This window comes from Narcine bancroftii, chromosome 10 (genome assembly GCF_036971445.1).
Source record: "Narcine bancroftii isolate sNarBan1 chromosome 10, sNarBan1.hap1, whole genome shotgun sequence".
NCBI lineage: Eukaryota > Metazoa > Chordata > Chondrichthyes > Torpediniformes > Narcinidae > Narcine > Narcine bancroftii.
The window spans coordinates 48303867-48325498 of record NC_091478.1 but is presented as its reverse complement, the minus strand read 5'-3'; the positions used below and the strand labels follow the sequence as shown (position 1 = coordinate 48325498).

The 21632-nt window shown below is 44.5% G+C and overlaps 2 protein-coding genes across 12 annotated transcripts in view; one reads left to right on the top strand and one right to left on the bottom strand.

Annotated features, from left to right (window-relative positions):
* LOC138744542 (inorganic pyrophosphatase-like) overlaps positions 1-21127 on the top strand; it is a 56161-nt gene extending 35034 nt beyond the window's left edge. The window contains exons 9-11 of one of the 3 annotated variants that reach the window (XM_069900877.1): positions 2115-2184; positions 3928-3967; positions 20831-21127. In XM_069900877.1, the coding sequence (XP_069756978.1) occupies positions 2115-2184; positions 3928-3967; positions 20831-20928 (208 nt within the window). In that variant the 3' untranslated portion in view covers positions 20929-21127. Of the gene's footprint in view, positions 1-2114; positions 2185-3927; positions 3968-12373; positions 12545-20830 lie in introns of those variants that run through there. The other 2 variants (XM_069900880.1, XM_069900878.1) reach the window with 2 other exon arrangements.
* The window catches only part of slc25a16 (solute carrier family 25 member 16), a 174783-nt gene continuing 166660 nt past the window's right edge, over positions 13510-21632 (bottom strand). For all 9 annotated transcript variants that reach the window (XM_069900882.1, XM_069900883.1, XM_069900888.1 and 6 more), the window contains 2 exons: positions 18083-18151; positions 13510-14482 (listed from right to left, as the gene is read on the bottom strand). In XM_069900882.1, the coding sequence (XP_069756983.1) occupies positions 14326-14482; positions 18083-18151 (226 nt within the window). In that variant the 3' untranslated portion in view covers positions 13510-14325. The remainder of the gene's footprint in view (positions 14483-18082; positions 18152-21632) is intronic.

Genomic DNA, 21632 nt, shown 5'->3' with positions numbered 1-21632 from the left:
GCTCCTCGGTCTCTGGCCCCAGGTGCAGGTAGTGGTTCCCCTTGGGCCCTTTAATTGGTTTGGCCCAACTTTCTTTGAAGACTCTCTTTAAACCAGAATTTTTATATTCCATTGTATCTTCCTGGGTTATTTGTGACAATTTCTGTCTGACTGAAACCCCCCCCCCTCCCATGGCTATACACTGAACCAGGTAGTTGACCTCTTGGTAGAATCAGTGTTCAAATCCTCAGGTGGGAATGGAGGAAAATGCATATGTATGAATTTTAGTTCTGGGGATATGAAAAATAAAGTGTGCATTTCTTAATGTAATCTACATCACGGATCTAACAGTTAGGATCAATGTTATCACAGAGACAAGGTTGATAAATGGGCAGGGCTGGCAATAAGATGGTGGGATTTACAAGAGTACAGATAAGGTAGGCTGCAGTAACCTTTCCCCAGAATGAATAAAACACCAGGTAAGGGAAGCAGAGGGGATCTGAGAGGGCCCTTTTCATTCAGTAACTCGAAAGGCCGCCTCACTGGAGGGATAGGAAAAGACCAAATACCACCCCCCCCCCCCCAACCCTGTGTCCCTGGATATCAGATTCACAACAGCTGAGACCACCTTCCAATTGGCCACATGACCCCAGATCTGGGCCAGCTTATGGCTCTCGGGTGTAGAATACGAGTGGGAGTAACCTAATCTGGTTCCTGGCTGTGATCCGCGGGCACACTGGAGGACTAATTGGGGAGTATGTGCCTTGAGGGGTGGGGGCTCAGTTAAGTTGAGTACCTGAGTGAATCATTGTGGTTCAGCCAGTTTAATGTACATCCAAAGGATGGCAAGAGAGCTTCTGTTATCCGTGTATCATGTGCCTGTACATCAATTTGGGGGGTGGGGGAGGGGGGTAAGAGGGTACTGTTTGCTTCAACCCTCGGTAGCTCTAGACAACTTCAGTAGGTACAAAGGTAACTTGCATGCCAGTGAGATCGGTGGGACCTGTTCAGATTTTGTTTCCAGTTTGTAAATCAATTCCACATTTTTACTGCAACCATGTGCCCAGAGTTGCTGGTTTTTAGGGATTGACCTTTAAATGCATTCATTCCCAAGATGCATTCCAGTGATACAGAGGCCATTCACCTTTGGGTAGCTTAAGCGAGGACATTGGTGGGATTGGCCTGGTGGGAGCCCGTTGTGGTTTCAACTCACAGGGCTGTGAATACCAGACAATATAGAAAACCTGGGGCATGGAGGAGATAGAGGAGATGGTGGTTGCCCTGTGCAGCAAGGGGTCATCACTCTGCTGTTTCTCCTGACAACAGCCCAGTGTGGCCTCCTCTCCTCCCCTACAGCAATGTCTCCTGTGGAGACCTCCTGGAGGATATAGGGAGCTAGGAGGGAAAGCACTGCTGTACTGGCCAATGCTGCCTCCTCCATTCCCTAGATCCCAGAGTCACAGGGCCAGTTCGCCTGTACATGGGAGGGTCACCAGTATGCCTTCTCCCTCCTTCCCCAAGGTACATAGACCCTTGTGCTGCAGTCTAGGAGCCAGGGATTTACAGAGGATACAGCTGGAGCAGAGTCTCCTGGTCGCATTACATTGACTGCTGATACAGGGACCCTTGCAGAATATCGTGGGTCAAGCCCTGGGAATACAGTGTTTATGACCCTATAGGCATGAAGATACAGGGCCCCATGCAAACTGTCCTGTTCCTGGGGATAAAAATAGCGCTCCAGTCAGGGGAAATCCCTGAAAAGGTTGGGAACAAAATACACCCCACTTCACGCCCTGTCTCCATGTGAGAACTACACCATTTGTAGGGTTGCTAGGATACTGTTGCCAGCACATCCTGCACCCAAGTGTTATCCTGCATTTCTTGTGCAGTGCTTCCCACAAGGCTGACGACCCAAGCAGCAGGCAGCTTTTGAGGCTGTACAGAAGGGTCTCCATTGGCACCTCGGCAAAGTGGGGTGCTGCATCTGGAGTGCACTACCTGAGAGTGGGCTGTGCTGTTAAATGGGATTAACAGGGATGGCTTTCCACTGGTGTGCAAGTACATGTATGGCTGAATAGCCTGTGTCTCTATTGTAAGACTCTTGACTGTTGTGGACTTCTACTTTGTTTTCATAGTACTAACACCACGGTGAAGAATAGCCCATTCCTGTGCTGTGAAACTGATGCTGCTGCTCTTGTGGAGAAAGTAAGTATACTGCTCACGGGTCATGAGTTCTGACTGCAGTTCCAGCTGTCCCCAGCCATGAACGATTTCTGTTTTCACAGTCATTGATTTTGTCAAGTGGAAAATACACAAAGATATAATCATAGATTCCTCTATTGTACAGTAATAAATGGCATCAAAAATATAGGACTAAAAAGAGATGTGTACTTGTGTCAGACTTGTGAATTTAATCATAGATTAGCTAGTTCATGTGTTTGCACGTGTTCGTAAGTTGGGTATTTGTAACCTGGGGATGTCCTGAAATCTGTTTGATTTAATTTGGGTCTATTTGATGGATGCCTTGTGAACACTACTCTGGATGACCTAAATTTGAAATGTCCTGAACCTAACGATAGGAAAGATAGAAATAAGATTGAAAGAGTACAGAGAGGATTTACGAGGAACTTGAGGAACTGAGTTACAGGGAAAGGTTAAACGGGTTAAGATTTTATTTTTCCCACTTGCGTGAAATACATGGGTTAAGGGTGAAAGGGAAAAAGTTTAGGGGGAACATTCACACAGAATGGTGGGAGTGTGGGAAGAGCTGCCAGTTGAAGTGAATGTGGGCTCTTTTAACATTTAAGAAAAATTTGGACAGGTACATGGATGGGAGAGGTTTGGAAGTCCATAGACTGGGTGCAGGTCAGACAGAGGTACTTGACAGAAGGGCCTGTAAGTGCTGTAATGTTCTATTTCTAGTATCCAGAGCAAAATAGGGAGACAGCTACCTGCATTTGAGTCAGAAGGTTTTGACATGAAATGTCAAGTGCTTTCCTACTCTATATACTCCAGGCCTGTTCGTTTTCAGTTTTGTGTAACTGTCAGGTGCAATCTTTTTTCATCAAACCCTCTCTCCTACATCACCCAAAATTCCCTAAATTTGTCATTCTTGCCTTTCGCTATCATGGGAACATTTCCCCTGAAGTCTCACTACCACTCACTTGTTGGATGTTGCTCTACCCATAAGGATCGTTTGCAGGATTCCATCTATCATCATGTCTGCAAAGTATACAAAAGCAGTTTTTCTTTGTTTGTCCTGTAAAGGCACTCAGGGGTGCTTCTGATCCAGGGCCACTATCAAGACAAGAAAGAGAAGCAAAAGAGTCCCTTCAGAGTCATTGAACAGCCATGGATCCCCAACTCCTTTGCCGTCACCTTCTGTGACCTCTGTAGCTGCTCGGCTTCCTGAACAATCCAGCAGTGAAGCAGCGCTCGAGGCATCCAAGTCCTCCTCCTCAACTCCCACTTCCAAGCCCCCAAAGCAATTGGGAGGCTGTCTGTGCCAGATGCTCTTCGGGTGTTCTGCTTCCCTCAGAGCCCTTACAAGTTAGTGCCCTGTTCTTGTGTTACTGAATCCACCACCTAATTGCATGTCTTAAATTCTGGACCATTTTTATCCTTCTCCATAACTTCCTTGAATTACGAACACTGTCCCCGAGAAGTTCTCCCTCATTTACCTGGTACTGTATATTTGAAAAGCTTTTGTTGATGAGAAACGTGTTGCAGGAATCAGTGACCAGAGGACAAGTTTTTAAGTTGAACAGTAAAGGAACAAATGGAAGGAGGTGGAGTGAGTAGTTTTTCTCGATGCTGCCAGAATCTGGAAAATTCTACCTGAATAGAAGCCAATTTAAGAACTTGCAATGGGGAAATAAACAATAATTGATTTGAATGGAAGAAAACTTGTTAAGATTAAACATTCCTAAACTTTAAATTTTTCTGCAGTTGCCGGAATTTGAAGCCAGTGATTCAAAGCCAGTGGATGGTGAGTATTCTCTGTACTCTTATGGTTCCAGAGATTCAAGTGTCTACAAAATCTGTATACTGAATTCCATGATAATTTAGTTTCTACATCTTGAATTAAGTTTCCTTTCTACAGTTCATTCCTGTCGAATTAATTGTGCAATCAAATAACCGAGGTCAGCAGAATCAAGTACTGCTAATGCGCTTGGTCAAAAATAAATTGGCTGATGATCACTGACAAAAGTAGGTCAAGAACTACTTCACATCTTATAGAAGCAAAAGATCAGCCTTTATCTGGAAAGAGGAACACAATTAAAATTCAGTTCTGGCTAAATCCAAGTGAAATGTCTCACTGAGGGACAAGATGGAGCTGACATTTGAAGTCTGTGCAGCTGTTTGCATTTTTTTTTTGGTTTGCAGAATTGCTTTATTTCCTCCAATTCTCTCCACTCACGAAGATCTGCACGATGCTTTTTCATCATGATGTGGGAGTGGCTAAGGCAGCATTTATTGCCCCGTAGTTGGGTGTTACAAGCTATGGCTCTGCAAAGCCTATAGCACAGGAGAAATTATGCAGATTAGCTCAGAAAGAACACTGTGTTCCCAGAAAGGATGGCACGAACCCAGCTGAGTGTAGTTAACACCAAACTTTATTGGGCTCACAGCCCTGCTTTTATGCTCAAGCTGAGGGGCGTGGTCTTTCCCTGATAGAGCAGTTAAGTTCTTTTAGTTGTGGCCAATTGGAGGACATCACTGCGGGCTCCATGCAGCCTGCTGGATCGTCGCATTCATCCTTCATTTTGTGAGGCCCTGTGGGGGAGCTGCGAAGGGCTGCCACAGCACATTCTTAAATTGTCCTTGCTGTGTCACTTTAGAGCACAGTTAAGAACATTGTTACCAGAATCTAATGAAGACCATAATTAGGTTAAGGAAGGCTTCCAGGAGTGGTTGCATATTTCAAAGCTTGAAGACTGCGTGTTGTCCAATCCGGACGTTTTAATTGAGGGATTTGAGGAAAGGGCAGATGCCAGAACCTTGAGCAAATGAAGAGAAGCTGGAAGGGCTCAGCCGGCCAGGTGGCGGGCGTGGCGGGGCTCAGCCGGCCCGGTGGCGGGGCTCAGCCGGCCCGGTGGCGGGGCCCGGCCGGCCAGGTGGCGAGAAATGGACAGCAATGATGTGTTGAGACCCTTTTTCCTCAGGAAAACCTGATTGGTGAAATTATCTTGGACATTGTCTCAGGATTGAGAATGACTTGCAAACTAAAGTCCCAATCTACTAATTAAACAATCTATTTCAGAAAGGCCAGTGGTTTGATGGCCAAGCCATCATTGGGTTTAAATATTTACCAAATAAAGCCAATATTGGCTCCATATACATGAAAACTTGAGTGGGAGTGAACATTCACCAACCAATCTCTCTTATCAGACAGATACATCAATGCTCCTCAAGCCCCTTTTGCACATGCATCCCACTAAATCAGCCGTTTGGTGTCCTGGGATTGGAATAGGGGTTTGGCTTTTCACACTTGGTCGATCCTAACTGGGACACTTTCACACTTGCAAGGAGCCATTCCTGGGGGGTTAGGACTGTTCTACCCGATATAAAACCTACGACCCAAGGACCTCGCTGCCACGTCCCAGCTTGCTTGGCCACGGCACACGAACCATGGGTGTAAAGGGTGGGGCCAGTACTGCGCGCACTGCACTCCACCTAAAAGCTCCTTTGCGCAGGCCCGAGGACAGGTCCACGTCCTCCCCCTCCAAAAAGGCAGAGGAGGAAAAACCCAACACCCAACCCCAACCCACCAATTTTCCCCTGCAACCGCTGCAATCGTGTCTGCCTGTCCCGCATCGGACTTGTCAGCCACAAACGAGCCTGCAGCTGACGTGGACTTTTTACCCCCTCCATAAATCTTCGTCCGCGAAGCCAAGCCAAAGAAGACCTTCTACCGGTGATGTCATGATGCATCGAGTGATGGACCTGCCCTAAATCCTGATCAATGTATTATGATCTTATATTTAAACAAAAGTAATCATGCTCAATTATAACATAATTAAGCTTTATGTACAGCAAAAAAATGAGCCCTTCAACCCCTGTTGTTATGCTGACCTATATAAACCTTTATAAAGGTCTGCTGGAAAGTGCTAGCAATAAATAGCATTAGCAGTCAATTTTTAAATAGATTTGGAAAGTTGGTAGTGCTATCACACACAATTTATACAGCATGAGAAAGTTGGTAGTGTGGCTACTGGAATCGCAGTGGTCACAACGAAATAACCACACGACATTTCTATAGTGAATCAACCCATGCTTGGCACGCACTGTCACATGGCCAGTTTGATGCCTTCTGGGAGTCGTAGTGCTAGCAAAGCATTGCTGCACACACACCCCCCCCCTTCCCAAACTGAAACAAACCGTCTTTTAGGTTGTCTACCTCTGTGACAAACTGTTTGGCTGCTGCGGTGGGGATGACTTGTCCACATGAGCTGGTTTAAACCTGTCAATAGTGAAAGACTGCGGCTTCCCTCCAATGTCCAAAATACAGGTCAACCTAGTTTGTCTGAGTATCCTATAAGGTCCTTCGTAAGGTGTCTGTAAAGGTTGACCAAGTGTTCCCCTTGGACGAAGATATATTTGCAGTTTTTGAGGTCTTCATGCACAAACGAAGAGTGTTCTCCATGTGACGATGGTGGTATGGGGTCAATTTTCCTACCGTCTCCCTTAGCCTGCTCAAAAGTTCCTTAGGATCATCACTGGAGTTGGAATGATAGGGGACAAACTCCCCTGGAACCACTAATGGTACCCTGTACATGAGCTCTGTAGATGAAACTTGGAGGTCCTCCTTTGGAGTTGTTCTAATTCTCAGTAATACCCAGTTCAGAACCTGACATGAGATATCTATGAAATCTTTCCACCATTCCATTCGCCTAGGGATGACAGGCATTTGTATGATGAATTGTTGAACCGAGGAAGTGAGACAAGGCTGTCCACAGTGAGGAAGTAAATTGTCGTCTCTATCTGAAGTAACATGAATCAAAACGAAGTACCCAGGAACTGAGGAAGACCCAAACTCAAGTGTCTGCAGTAGCATCTACCATAGACACAGCTCCGGACAACTGCGTAAACCTGTCTATTACTGTAAAAATATAACTATCCTTTTGAAACAGGAAGTGAACCAACGATGTCCACGTGGACGTGAGCAAAACACCAAGTAACTGCTGGGAAGGATGCAGTGGTGCCTTAACATGCCGCTGAACATTTGCTTTCTGGCAGGCAATGTAGGACCTCACCATTTGTGCAATGTCTTTTTTAAGACCGTGCGACACGAACCTGTCTAAAACCATCCAAATGGTTGATCTAATTGATGGATGTGAGAGGCATGCACAGAGTCAAATACTTGACATTTCCATGATGCAGGAACTACTGGGCGTGGGTATCCCGTTGATATATCACAGAAGAGTAGTTACCATTAACTCCAAACTGGACATCCTTCAATTGCAGGTTCGTAATTGAAGTCCGATAAGTATTCATCTCATCATCATGTTGTGCCACGGCTAAAGCTGTGTAGTCAATACCTTGATCTACAGACGAAACCGCGAGTGGAGCAGAACGGGAAAGTGCATCAGCTACTACATTATCTCTTTTGCAAATATGTAGTATCGTGGAGAATTTTGAAATGAATGATAATTGCCATTTTTTTGTCATACTGACCTTGGAAAATGCAAATGTTAAGGGCTTGTGGTTGGTGTATATAGTTAAATCTCTGCCCTCCAAAAAGTGTCGAATAGACAAGTAAATGTCCAAAAGCTCAGTATTTCTTCTCTGCTTCACGAACATGACGGCTGAAGAATGGAAAGGTTTCCATTTCCCTTTGACATATTGATGAAGTGCCCTTCCTATGGCCATATTGGAAGCGTCTGTAGAAAGGGTGGAGGCTGCATTTAAAACTGGGTATCTGTGCATACTGGCATGAGTCAGCAAACTTTTTGTCTTCAAGAAGGTGTCGTTTCCCTCTTCAGTCCAGTGGATGGTTCTGGTGTTTCCGGACAGTAAATTAAAAAGAGGCTTCTTGATATGAGCTGCTCCTGGAAGAAACTGACGGTAAAAATTTACCATTCTCAAGACTTTCTGCAGGTTTTTAACTGTAGCAGGTCTTGAGTACTTGATAATGGCCTCAACTTTGGATGGCAGTGAAGTCGCGTCTTCCTGAGTAATCCTATGCAGTTTAAAAAAAAAATTAATGATTTCTTGTTTTAAAAAAAACATTCATGTGGATTGATGGTCAGTCCAAACTTGTGAAGACGAATAAAAAGTGTACTAAAATGTTCTTCCTTAGTCCCACTGGCCACTAAAATGTCGTTGAGGTAAAATCAGTGGTTATCAACCTTTTTCTTTCCACTCCCTATACCATCGGTGCTCTAAGGGATTACTTAAGGTGAGATGTGAGTGGGAAGGTTGAGAATCACACCCAATTGTTACTAAAATATTTTGTTTGAGGAAAAATTGTCCTTGGCCCATTTCCTTTGGAGTTGTGAAACTGTACACATAACAAGTCAATTAGATACGATTAAAACAGTGGTTTTCAAACTTTGAGTGGAAAGAAAAGGGTTGAGAACCACTGAGGTAAACGAAGGCATTGGTCATACCACGTCCATCACCCATTGAAATAATTGAGAGGCATTCTTTAATCCAAATGTCATTCGTAAAAATTCGAACAACCCAAACGGGGCAATTATTGCTGTTTTTGTAATGTCTTCTGGCTCTACTGGTACCTGGTGATAGCATCTTCTGTTTTGAAGATCTTCTTTGGCTTGGCTTTGCGGACGAAGATTTATGGAAGGGTAAATGTCCACGTCAGCTGCAGGCTCGTTTGTGGCTGACAAGTTCGATGCAGATCAGGCAGACACGGTTGCAGCGGAAAATTGGTTGGTTGGGGTTGGGTGTTGGGATTTTTCTCCTTTGTCTTTTGTCAGTGAGGTGGGCTCTGCGGTCTTCTTCAAAGGAGGTTGCTGCCCGCCGAACTGTGAGGCGCCAAGATGCACGGTTTGAGGCGGTGGTCAATGTGGCAGGCACCAAGAGATTTCTTTAGGCAGTCCTTGTACCTCTTCTTTGGTGCACCTCTGACACGATGGCCAGTGGAGAGCTCGCCATATAACACGATCTTGGGGAGGCGATGGTCCTCCATTCTGGAGACGTGACCTACCCAGCACAGTTGGATCTTCAACAGCGTGGATTCGATGCTGTCGGCCTCTGCCATCTCGAGTACTTTGATGTTAGGGATGAAGTCGCTCCAATGAATGTTGAGGATGGAGTGGAGACAACGCTTGTGGAAGCGTTCTAGGAGCTGTAGTGATGCTGGTAGAGGACCCATGATTCAGAGCCGAACAGGAGTGTGGGTATGACAACGGCTCTGTATACGCTTATCTTTGTGCGGTTTTTCAGTTGGTTGTTTTTCCAGACTCTTTTGTGTAGTCTTCCAAAGGCACTATTTGCCTTGGCGAGTCTGTTCTCTATCTCGTTGTCGATCCTTGCATCCGATGAAATGGTGCAGCCAAGATAGGTAAACTGGTTGACCGTTTTGAGTTTTGTGTGCCCGATGGAGATGTGGGGGGGCTGGTAGTCATGGTTGGGAGCTGGCTGATGGAGGACCTCAATTTTCTTCAGGCTGACTTCCAGGCCAAACATTTTGGCAGTTTCCGCAAAACAGGACATCAAGTGGTGAAGAGTTGGCTCTGAATGGGCAACTAAAGCGGTATCGTCTGCAAAGAGTAGTTCACGGACAAGTTTCTCTTGTGTCTTGGTGTGAGCTTTCAGGCGCCTCAGATTGAAGAGACTGCCATCCGTGCGGTACCGGATGTTGAGGTCTTTCATGGCTTGGTTCAGCATCATGCTGAAGAAGATTGAAAAGAGGGTTGGTGTGAGAACGCAGCCTTGCTTCATGCTATTGTTAATGGAGAAGGGTTCAGAGAGCTCATTGCTGTATCTGACCCGACCTTGTTGGTTTTCGTGCAGTTGGATAACCATGTTGAGGAACTTTGGGGGGCATCCGAGGTGCTCTAGTATTTGCCAAAGCCCTTTCCTGCTCACGGTGTCGAAGGCTTTGGTGAGGTCAACAAAGGTGATGTAGAGTCCTTTGTTTTGTTCTCTGCACTTTTCTTGGAGCTGTCTGAGGGCAAAGACCATGTCAGTAGTTACAGGAACTACACTGTGATTCCGGGAGAACATTCTCAGCGACACTAGGTATTATTCTATTTAGGAGAATCCTAGCGAAGATTTTGCCTGCAATGGAGAGCAGCGTGATTCCCCTGTAGTTTGAGCAGTCTGATTTCTCGCCTTTGTTTTTGTACAGGGTGATGATGATGGCATCATGAAGGTCCTGAGGCAGTTTTCCTTGGTCCCAGCAAAGCTTGAAAAACTCATGCAGTTTGGCATGCAAATTAGCTGAGAAATCCTGAACATGTGATACCAGATATGGTGGCATCATTAAGCTGTCTGTGATCTCCACAAGGTGGCCAACCTCCATTGTGTTTCAGGACCGTATGTAATGGAGATGCCTAGTTCCAAATTATGCCTAGTTCCTCCATCTTGGCAAACTCTTCCTCAGCTAAGTACAGGTTCTCTGGTGACAAGTGATGCACTTTAGCATGGATAGGAGGGTCCTTAGTACAAATGCAGTGAAGGCAGAAAATTGTAGAGTAATAATCTCAGGGAGGCAGAAAATTGTAGAGTAATAATCTCAGGGAAATCTTCCGACAGCTTGGAGAATTCATCCACTGGTTTAACTAATGTTTGGAGGAACAGAGCAGGGATAGAGGCGTCTGCCAGAGGAATGGTCTGAAAAGTAGTTCCCTCCATTAGCCGATGCCCTTTTAAGCTAACGAGTAATGAATAAGACCAAAGAAAATTTCCACCAACTAAAGGTTGGGATCCTGCTGCTATAATAAACGGCCAAGCGTAGAGATGATTCTTGAACTTGACATTCATGTTCCTGGTGCCAAAGGTCAGAATGTTGGAACTGTTAACTGCTCGTAGTTGCAGGTCCGGGGTAGCATGTGTCAAAACCGGTGGGTGGAAATGGACTAATGTCTGAACCCGTGTCCACCAGAAACTTTCACTGGGATACATCAGGCTTTCAGGTTTCTTGCCAACTGCTGCAGCCTTTACTTGGCGGTTGGCCTGGGCGTTTCCTGCAAGCGGGCAGGGTGAAAGGCGGTTGCGGGCATTTACTCCCCAACACCTGTGGTAATAACACCAAGACCAGATGTCCATAGGCTGCTTGCTTGTCTTGGGGCATTGCCTGGTTATAGGGAGTGATGTGCTAAGAGCGCTGGAGTGTGACACAGGGTCACTATCTGAGGAGTTTCTTGTGCAGACTTGTCTTTCTTTGCTTTCCTTTTTAGCCAGGCATAGAATGTCTGTCTCTGCCACTACAGCCCTTGGGTCTTCAAATAAACACTTGGATAACGAGAACCTAATATCATCTGGCATTAGCCCTAAAAAGAGCTGCTCGAATAACATATTGGGCCTTTCACCAGGTGCGAGGAACAGCTTTTCATCCATTAGTTCTGAAGGGGCGCGGTCTCCCAACCTATTGAAATATGGTAGTTTGGCTGCTCTTTCCCTATGGGACATACCAGCAAGTATGGTGCTTTAAAAGTACGTTTATTATGTGATCTAGGAGTTATAGTGCTGCTACTGTAACACCATCTCGTTCAATTTATAGACGATGGGAAAAAGCGATGGCGGCCTCCTCATGGTCTTTATAAATTGTGCACATAGCGCTACCAACTTTCCCACATTAAAAATTGTCCTTTATTGCTATTTCCTCTCTCTCCCCCCCACTGTGACTTTCCCACAGCAAAGTTTATACCTTCATTTTAATCTTGTTTCATGTTCCTGCACTGCCACAAAAACCTGAGTCATTTCAATCCCACAATGCAATTATTCATTTCTCACTTGCATGATTTGCAACGCTGGCATCTGCAGACTGGGGGTCAAGGCCGTCAATCCCCAGTGTGAAGTGACATCATCTGATGCCAGTGTTGAACTGATTTTGCTTTCACGCTAGATTGGTGGTTCCTAGGATCACTTGAAAGTGTGAAAGGGGCTTCAGTTACATGAAACGAGGATAGAGAACAGTATTGTGGTTGTACTGCAACACTTTGAATGGAAGCTGATTCCCAAGTGCGATCTTTCGCACTGCAGGTAAACTGTTGGCCAAATGGTCGTCAGCATTGTTGACTGCACACATCCTGCAGCTGTTGTTCCATCCTGGTCATGGGTCCCCATTCTCAACCTTCTCCAAGGCAGATCTGCCCTGAAAACCCATTCCCAACACTGTCTCGATGGACTTTGATTGTAAAGTGCTCATATTGTGCTGTCCTGTAGTGAAAACTGAATATGGGCAATGACATTTACGCTTATTTAGTATGTTTCTCTGCAGTGGACAGGTGGTGGTACGGGAAGAAGAACTAAGAAAAGAATCAATGCTCTTCAATTCAGTCAGTTGGTAATTATGTAAACTGCAGGTTTGGAATGTGAAGGTGACAACTAAATGTGCATCTGTGAAATATTGTTTCTAATAAATATTCAGAATCTGCTTGTTGCTGAAGCTCCAGAATGGTTCATAAATAGGCAGAGGTTATTACTGCTGCCAGGTAGCCCAGCCAATGTCCTGTTATATATGTTAGCTGAGAATGCTGATGACTGTGGGAACAATTCTGAAAAGTAAGGGAAGGTTGAGGAAAGCAAAGGTGGCATTACCTGAATCACAAGTATCAATATTTATGTGAAACAGGAAAGCCTCCAAGGTATGGGGTTCAGGCCTGAAACATGTTTCTTTATCTTCTATACATGCTGCAAGACCTACTGAATTTTAACTGCATACATAGTTGTGGTTATGTGGTTGAGACCACTGGGCGTCAAGGTTTTACGGTCAAAGACTTGTGCCAACTGGAATCTAATGGGCTTCCCTGTTCATGGGCATCTGCTACATGAACACTGTCAGACCGTTGCTGTCACTAGGTGCCAGAACAAGGGGCGAGATGTGATGTTGAGAATTAGCTAGTCATATACCTATAAAAGACTTATTTATAACATCACAAACATTTAAAGGCAAGCAGGTTACTCCCACAGCCACTAAATACACAGAAATGCCATCAAATGCAAATTCCAGTCTGCTTATTTCATCCTATTGCCTTCTGAAGATTGAGGACTGGACTATACCTTGTCAACCACAACCACAGCCTGTGAATGAATGAGTGGAAAATACAGATGCCTGATTCACATTGTAACAGTACGGTCTCATAAACCACCTGAAACATGGCTGTTGGATGCACCATCTCCAAAATGCATCCTGGTTAGTTACTCCAGCTATTTTCAACCCTGCACACTCACCAAGGATTGCAGCAATTGAGAAAGGTACATCACTACCCCTTCAAGGGCAACATATTGTGTAGCTGTGCTGAATAAATAAGAGTAGGGTCAGAATTGATGTCATTCAACTATTTCCTGTCTCCATTGAATCAAAAGACACAATAAAACCCAGCCCTGGGCATAAACACAAAGGTTCACAAAGATTTACTGCCATTGAAGATTGCCAGGAATAAATATCTAGAAATAGGATTTCATGCTCTTGTACATTAAACACACTTAGTATTTAGTGCTGGACGCCAATGCCACGATGAGGCATTGCAGACCCTTTCATTGGCATCTCATTTCCGACCTGGTGTGAAGTGTTCCTAGATTTTCTGTAAATGAAGTGGAACATTTTCCAAAAAAACTATATCTGTTCACAGGGGAGGAAATGAGCACCATGTTATCCAAAGTGACTAACACCAGTATTTCATTTTATATATAGCAGTTTAGTCCATTTTCAAGTTAATGTTATGACAAGTTCACATCTGTAGCTGCAGAGTGAAATCTTCTGGAGAGCAGACACAGAGAATCCTCCCCTCAATGGGTTCAAGGACTGTTTCCTTGGCAGTGGATACAGAAGCTTCTGCCTGATAAGATGTGACCACCACGTCTCAGTTACACACACTGAGTACGTCAATGTCCAGGGTCAACTCAAGTGGGTGAATGGTTCTGGTTCTGCTGGCAGCATTCTTGTCCAAATTGAGGCTAGGAATTTTAGTTCTACTTGAGAACTGAACCCAATCCCTTTGCTGACTATTCAGTGTAGTTTCAAGACCACAGTCCAAGATACAATCCATCATATGATAGTTTCACCAAAATCTAACAATCTTGGTAAAAGCACCAGTGACACTGATTATCAACCCAAATTGCAATTATTTCATTCAGTAAATAATAGTTTCATTTCCACACATGATCAGAAGTCATGACTGAGACACAGCTCTGATTCACTTGTCCTGCACAGCCTCAGTTGAGATGAAGAACTTGCCTCATGAGCTCATAGGTAGTAAATGCCACTGCCTGGGATGGGATACAGCGGATGTAATTAAGACTGAGTCCCCGATACAAGCCCTTCTGTATGCCATGTTCATTGTAGACGTATCTCAGAGTTTTGGACATTGTTCTAATGAAGATAAGACAAAACAGTAAATCACTAATTTGCAAACTCAAAGGTGCCTTCAAATTGACTGAAGAATGATAACCTGTGAACTGGTTAAATAAAAGTCAAAGACGACAAATGCTGGAAGGCTGAAATATAAACCGAAAGTGCAGGAGACCCAGAATGGGTCCACATTTCAAGTTGAACACCCATTGGCAGAACTGGGAAAGGAAGAATTCAAAGTGCAGATCAAGGGAAGGAAGTCCAGGACAAGATCAGGCCAAGGCTATGGGAGAAGTAAATAAGGACATCTAAGTTCATGAGGACTTGAAGAAATACAAATAAAGGAACACAAAATATAAGAGCTGAGAGCAGTTAGCAGAACACAAACATAGGAATGCGAAATGTACGCAGTGCAGAACGTGACAGGTGACTCTCATGGAGAGAGAAAACAGCGATTGTCACAGATGCCAGAGAAAGCAACGTGCAGTTCACAAGGTTGAAATGACGTTTCATGACGTTATGTAGGGTCTCGTCAGAGAGGGTGTAGGATGGATAATTAGTGATAGGCAGCAGAAGCTGAGTCATACCTTTGAACTGAATGCATGCATTCTGCAAAGCAATCATTCCATTTGCATCAGGTTTCTCCAATATAGAGATCCCATTGTGAACACTAAATGCAATTCACTGAATTGGAAGACATGCCAGTGGAGTTGCTACTTCACTTGGAACAAATGTTTGAAGCCCTGGAAGGTGGGGAAGGGAAGAGGCAAAGAGACTGCCTGGGAAAGTACCAACAGGAACAGTTGATGCGGATGAAAGGAGATACCTAGGAGTCCCTCAGCTGAGAGGGAGAAGGACAATGCCATGTGGTGGAATCTTCATTTATCTAATTTAATTTATATATACAGCACAGTAATAGGCCATTTCGGCCCACGAAATTTACACCACATTAACCTACAACCTGATGAAAACCCATGGATTCGAATCCTGATCCCGATCGGAGGCACTGTAAAGGATTTGTGTTAACTGTAATGTCCTTGTTAATTATTCAGAAATTGCAAAGAAACTGTATCAGTGGTTCCCAAATTTTTTTGGGGGTGCTGTCCCCTTGGCCTCCAGGCCACAACCCAAGCACCGCCCCCCCATACAACGGCATGGGGGGGGGGTAGTGGCATCGCCAAGAGAGGGGAGATAGTGGTGCGCTGAGAGGGGGGAGGTTAGTGGCAGCGCTGAGAGGGGGGATTAGTGGCATTGCTGAGAGGGGTTGGTGGCAGCACTGAGTGGGGTTGGTGGCGGCGCTGAGAGAGAGGTTAGTGGTGGGGCTGAGAAGGGGGTGTTAGTGACGGTGCTGAGAGGGGGGGTTAGTGACGGTGCTGAGAGGGGGGGTTAGTGACGGTGCTGCAAAGGGGGGTTAGTGGCAGTGCTGAGAAGGGGGGTTAGTGGCAGTGCTGAGAAGGGGGGTTAGTCGCGGCGCTGAAAAGGGGGTTAGTGGCAGCGCTGAAAAGGGGGTTAGTGGCGGCGCTGAGAAGGGGGTTGGTGGCGGTGCTGAAAAGGGGTTGGTGGTGGTCCTGAGAAGGGTGGTTGGCAATGGTGCTGGGGGGGGGGGGGGGTTAGTGGTGGCACTGAGAGGGGGATTAGTGATGCTAATACAAAATGGTGACCACTGAGACCAGCTCTTGCGAGAATGCCTTGTCACTGTTTATTTTGTTCACTATGGCCACCTAGAGTCTGGGCAGAAAATTACTGCACCGGCTTCTTCATTAAACTTTGCAGCAGATCAAAAAATAAAAAGACGTAGGTTCTGAACACCCCCTTTTCCATTCACCACCCCCTTGGATCTTTCCACCATCAATGGGGTGGGGGGGGGGCGGCAGGGCCCACTTTGGGAATCACTCAATTAAATTAATCTACTACACATGATCCTCATGGAAAGAGGCAACATGTCTACTAACCACACTGAAAATGAAAGGGAACGAGTGGTATCTGTGGAGAAATGGACATGGGATTCATTAGACAGAGGTCAACAGTCAGCAGAAATGCCAGTGAAAATCAAAAGAACAGAGACAGAAGGAGGCATCTGGGCCGTCGAGCCTGCTCCACCATTCAATATCATTATGGCTGATCTGGCCGTGGACTCAGCTCCACTCACCCCCCATAACCCAATGAATAGGAGACAAACAAAGGTCAGAGACAAGAATCATTTTGGGAACACCCTGGAGTTCACCAAGAGATCATGACATTGTTTGGATTCTGAGGTTTTCAATGTGAAGCCAAGGTCACTGCAGCTGGGAAGATCCCCAATTATTGGGTAATTATGTGGTTCCAAATCTGGGTCCATCAACACTGGAGTCTCCAAAATAAATAACACCAGAGGATATCAGCCTCGGATTAACAAGGCACCCTAACATGCTCGTTCTGGTTTTTAGCTTATTGTTAGTACACATTAACATGTTCGTATCCAGATGAACCAGCTGGGAGAGGATTGGTGTCAGTTATACAGCACTGGTGGAGCACACAAGCAGAAAATGCCAAGGATGACGTCCCCACTGGATCAAAGAGCATTGACGATTGATAAAGTAATTCAGTGATGTTATTAAATCAATCATTACATTCAACATTTCCTTTCACCATTTCAGTTGTCAACCTGAAATTCTTGTGTTGGCCTTTAAGTAGGGTAACAGTGTGCCAAATGCCAATGGAATTTAACTCAGCCAAGTGCAAAGTGTTGCACTTTAGTATGTGACACCTGGGCAATACTTGGGTGAATGGCCATGCTTTGGTCATTGTATAACAGAGACCCAGGGGTACAGGTAATTTCTACGAAAGTGGTGACACAGGTAAACCGGGTGCAGGCGTCATGTTCCAACTGTACAAAATGTGGGTGAGACCACACTTGGTATGTTGTGCACAGTTCTGGTCACTCAACCACAGGAAAAATCTAATTGAGCAGGAAATGTACAGCAAAGATTTACAGGAATGTTACAGGAATTACAAGGAGAGGCTGGGACTTTTCTTCCTGGAGTGTAGGAGGTTTATAGGGGACCTTAACGGGGGTATGGTTGGTGTAGTGATTAGTGCAACATCGTTACAGCGCCAGCGATCGGCGCTGGGATTCGAATCCTGCACTGTCTGTAAGAAGCTTGTATGTTCTCCCCATGTCTTGTGAATTTTTCCCAGGAGCTCCAGTTTCTTCCACCATTCGAAACATTCTGGGGATGTATGTTAATTGGGTGTAAATTGGACAGCACGGACTCGTGGGCCGAAATGGCGTGTTACCGTGCTGTATGTCTAAATTTAAATTTAAGGGTTTCATAACATTGTGAGATCATGGGTAAGGTATATAATCATAGTCTTTATCACAGGCTATGGGAATCTAAAATTAGTGGGCACAGATTTAAGGTGAGGGACCTGAGGGTCGCTTTCTTCACACAGCAGGTGATGGGTATATGGAGTGAGCTGCCACAGGAAGAAGTAGAAGAGGGGACAATTATAATGTTTAAGGACATTTGTGTATTAATGTAGGCAAACAGGACTAGCGAGGGTGGACAACTTGAATCGAGGGGCCTGTTCTTGTGTTGCAAGGCTATCAATGGGCACGAGAATCAATGCACCAGTACTTACGCATATTTTTCAGCACCAGCCAAAGAGGAGCCCAACTGCATTCGCCGACGAGCCACATCGAGTGGGTACCTGCAAACACATACATTCCTTGTACACATGTCCCAGCAACAAATATTTTAATTCTTTTATACAAAACTTCCTTATTATTGTTCCCAGTTTGTTTTTTTGCACTGTGTCACCCTGCAGATACATTAGTGCACAAAATTCTGGAGGAACTCAGCTGGTCTCACAGCGACCACAGGTAAAGATACATAACCAGCGTTTAGGCCTCAGGCCAAGTTCCTCCAGCATTTCTGCTACAATCCCAGTAACTGCAGACTTTGGCATGTTTCTCTGCATTAATATACAAGTCAGTTCTCCCTTCACGAGTCTGATTTCAGGACAACACATTTCTTGGGAAGTCCATAGCATCATAAAATCTTCTCTTGACAATATGACTGAGTGCTGCTCATTTTGAAACACACAGCAGAGAGACTGGCTGCATAGACTGCAAAGCAGTAGAACTGGGTAGAGGAGGTCTTCGCCAGAGGGGTGAACAGAGTGTATACCCTTGGGATTATGTGCTGGACGGGATATACAGTGTGTACAGGTTTGGGGAAATGACAGTTGTGTGGGGGGGGGGGGGGGTGGTGGTGAGATCAAAGAATGGTAAAATATTTGAAAGGGATGATGGGGAAAGTCTTCATTCAGTCTGGCAGTGGGGAGCTCAATTACAAAGGTATTAGGGCCTGTGCAGGAATTGCAACCCACAGCTTGGAAAGATTTAACAGTACCAGAGAAAGTTACTACAATCGTTTATTTGAGATAAGGTGGTTGAAAGCTGAGGGTAATGAAACAGGAAAGTCTGCAGACGCTGTGATTGTAGTAAAAGCACATAAATCCTGGAACTTAGCCAGTCTCACAGAGTCCAGAGATGATAAAGATATATAACCAAAGTTTATGTCAAGAATGATGAGGGTAAGCAATTGAGCAGGTAAATCACACCTAACCAAACATTTTGGGAAAGTATCTGGTGTAATAGATTAAGGCTTTTCTACAGGTGCAACTTAAATAATTATTCAAAAGAAGGGCATGCAATTACCAGCAAATTACTGGCTTGGAAGTTTAAAAAGTCTGGTGGAAAAAAATGAAACTGCTGGAAACAGTTTGCAGGCCAGAGAGCATTTGTGGAAAAGAATGATAAGCATGGACAGGGAAATGGTTGCGAAGAAGGTGGCAGAGTTCGGGGATATTCTTGCTTCTTTATTTTGAGGTTTACTGAATTAGTTGAATTTGAATTCTTCTGTTGACACAGTCAAATCTAAGAATGTTTCGGAATAAATTGCTTAGGCTTTTGGCTTCCAGTCTGTTAATGCAACCAAGACATTAGCGGCCTAAACAGGAGCCTGTTACATTCTGATGGTACCAAGGTACAAATTGAACAGCTGGGCTTATACAACTGGAAGACAGAAACAAACTTCTCACAAAATGGCAATATAATTTGATCACAGGAATCTTGCAATGTAATCAGCAAAAACTCCTATGACCTTATCAGTGGAACCTGCAGCAAAGCATTTCACAAGGTGATCAGTGGAATCTACTGCAATTCAATCGGTGGAGCACATCAGCAGAAAAAAGTAAAAACCTGCTCCTATTTGACTAAATTGAAACTTGAACAGCAACGCTTATTAGAACCAATCTATTACAATCTACATGTGACTAGAACCTTTCACAACTTGGATTTTGTCATTAAAACATCTGCCCAAATCAGAGAAGCTTCCAAATGATTGCATGAAGTTACTGTCAGTTTTAACATCATGTTACAATTGTACACACAGATAGTGGAGTACTGCCTGCAGTTCTGGTCACCCAGCCAGACAGAAGCTATTATTAAGCTGGGATGGGTGCAGGAAGGATTCACGAAGATGTTAGCCAGACTGATTTACAAGGAGAGGCTGGATCTTTTCTCACTGAGGAAAGGTATGAGGCTGATGGAGGGACCTTATACAGATTTATAAAACCGTGAGGGCCACAAATAAGATAGAATCAGTCTTTTTCCCAGGGTAGGGGTATCTAAAACAAGAGGACATTGATTTAAGGTGAGAGGGGAAAGATTTAAAAGGGCCCCAAGGGGCTCCTTCGTCATACAGAAGGTGGTAGGGGTATGGTCAGCAGAACCTGTCACAAATTGATCAAGGGTACACACACAGAATGAGATCAGTAGGACCTCTTATAATCCAACTGCCTAAACACTGTCACATTATAATGGATGTTTTTCTCCAAGTTATAATAACATTTAACTTGAAGAGTAACCACATTATTTTGGAAACGCAGCAATATAAGCAGCCAGGCGGCCAATCACATTCACTCTTGTGAAAAATTGTGCTATTTGGGGTTGTCCCACTGCCAGCTACTGACTGGGAAGGCTACAGGTCTCATCCAGTCAATGTGACAAGGGTTTTAAATCCATTAGTCTTCCACACAGCGGTTTCCAAACTCTGCTCCATGTGCAATTGTTTTATCCATCTGCCCTCTAATCTATCCACCTGGCTACTGTGCACTTGATCTCAACTTCCAAGGATTCCATACAGCTCCATCAATTCCAAACTGACATGGACGTGGTCCTGGGGCATGGGACCAGCTACAGTTCTTCTGAAAGGGGGATACTTGAGGAGCCAAACAGACGAGGCTTGCATCTTATCCAAAGAACAACTCAATTAGGTGAATTTATTACAAATTTATTTGTGCACCCTTCCCGTCTCGTTTCAGAGACCCAGTGTAACCTGCTCATGGGGACTCTTCGAGAGTGTCAGCGTTGGAGCCTCTACAGCAATTTGGAAATGTTGCAATCAGATTTGTGTAATTGACTGTTTTTCCAATTAGTTGAACTTGCTCAAGAGTGAATTTATCACTGAAATCTGTTATATTCTTTGTGACCAGTCATAATATCATTCTCAGATTTTGGAACCACCACTATCTTAACATACAGGCTTATTACATTACGATCACCAAAATCTGTTCCAATGTCACAAGAACCAATCATCATCCTGTGATACATATGGATTCAAAACTGTGATTCTGATGAATGTGGACAACTAATTCCAACTGAAGTATATTTTTAATATATTTTGCAATAATAAGACTGCACTTGGAGTTTTGGTCATCTCGCTACAGATTAGCTGAAAAAGGTGCAGAAAAGATTAACGAGGATGTTACTGGGACTGGCAGGCTTGAATTCTAAAGAGAGGGTGTAACTTTTCTCCCACTGTAGGAGGCTATGGTGGGGGAGGGGAGGAACTATGGAGGAAGGGCCTAGTTAAGGTAAACAAGCATACTCTTTCCTGAGGTAAATCTAAAACTAGAGGGAAAAGGTTTAAGATGAGAGTGAAATGTTTTAAAAGGGCCCTGTGGGACATTTTCTTTACCCATTGGTGGTGAGATAATGGAAAAGGTTCTGGAGGAAGTGTTAGAAATGGGAACAAATGTTATGATCAAAAGACAGTTGAACAAGTACATTAATTTTTTTAAATTCAGACATACAACACAGAAACAGGCCATTTTGGTGCATGAG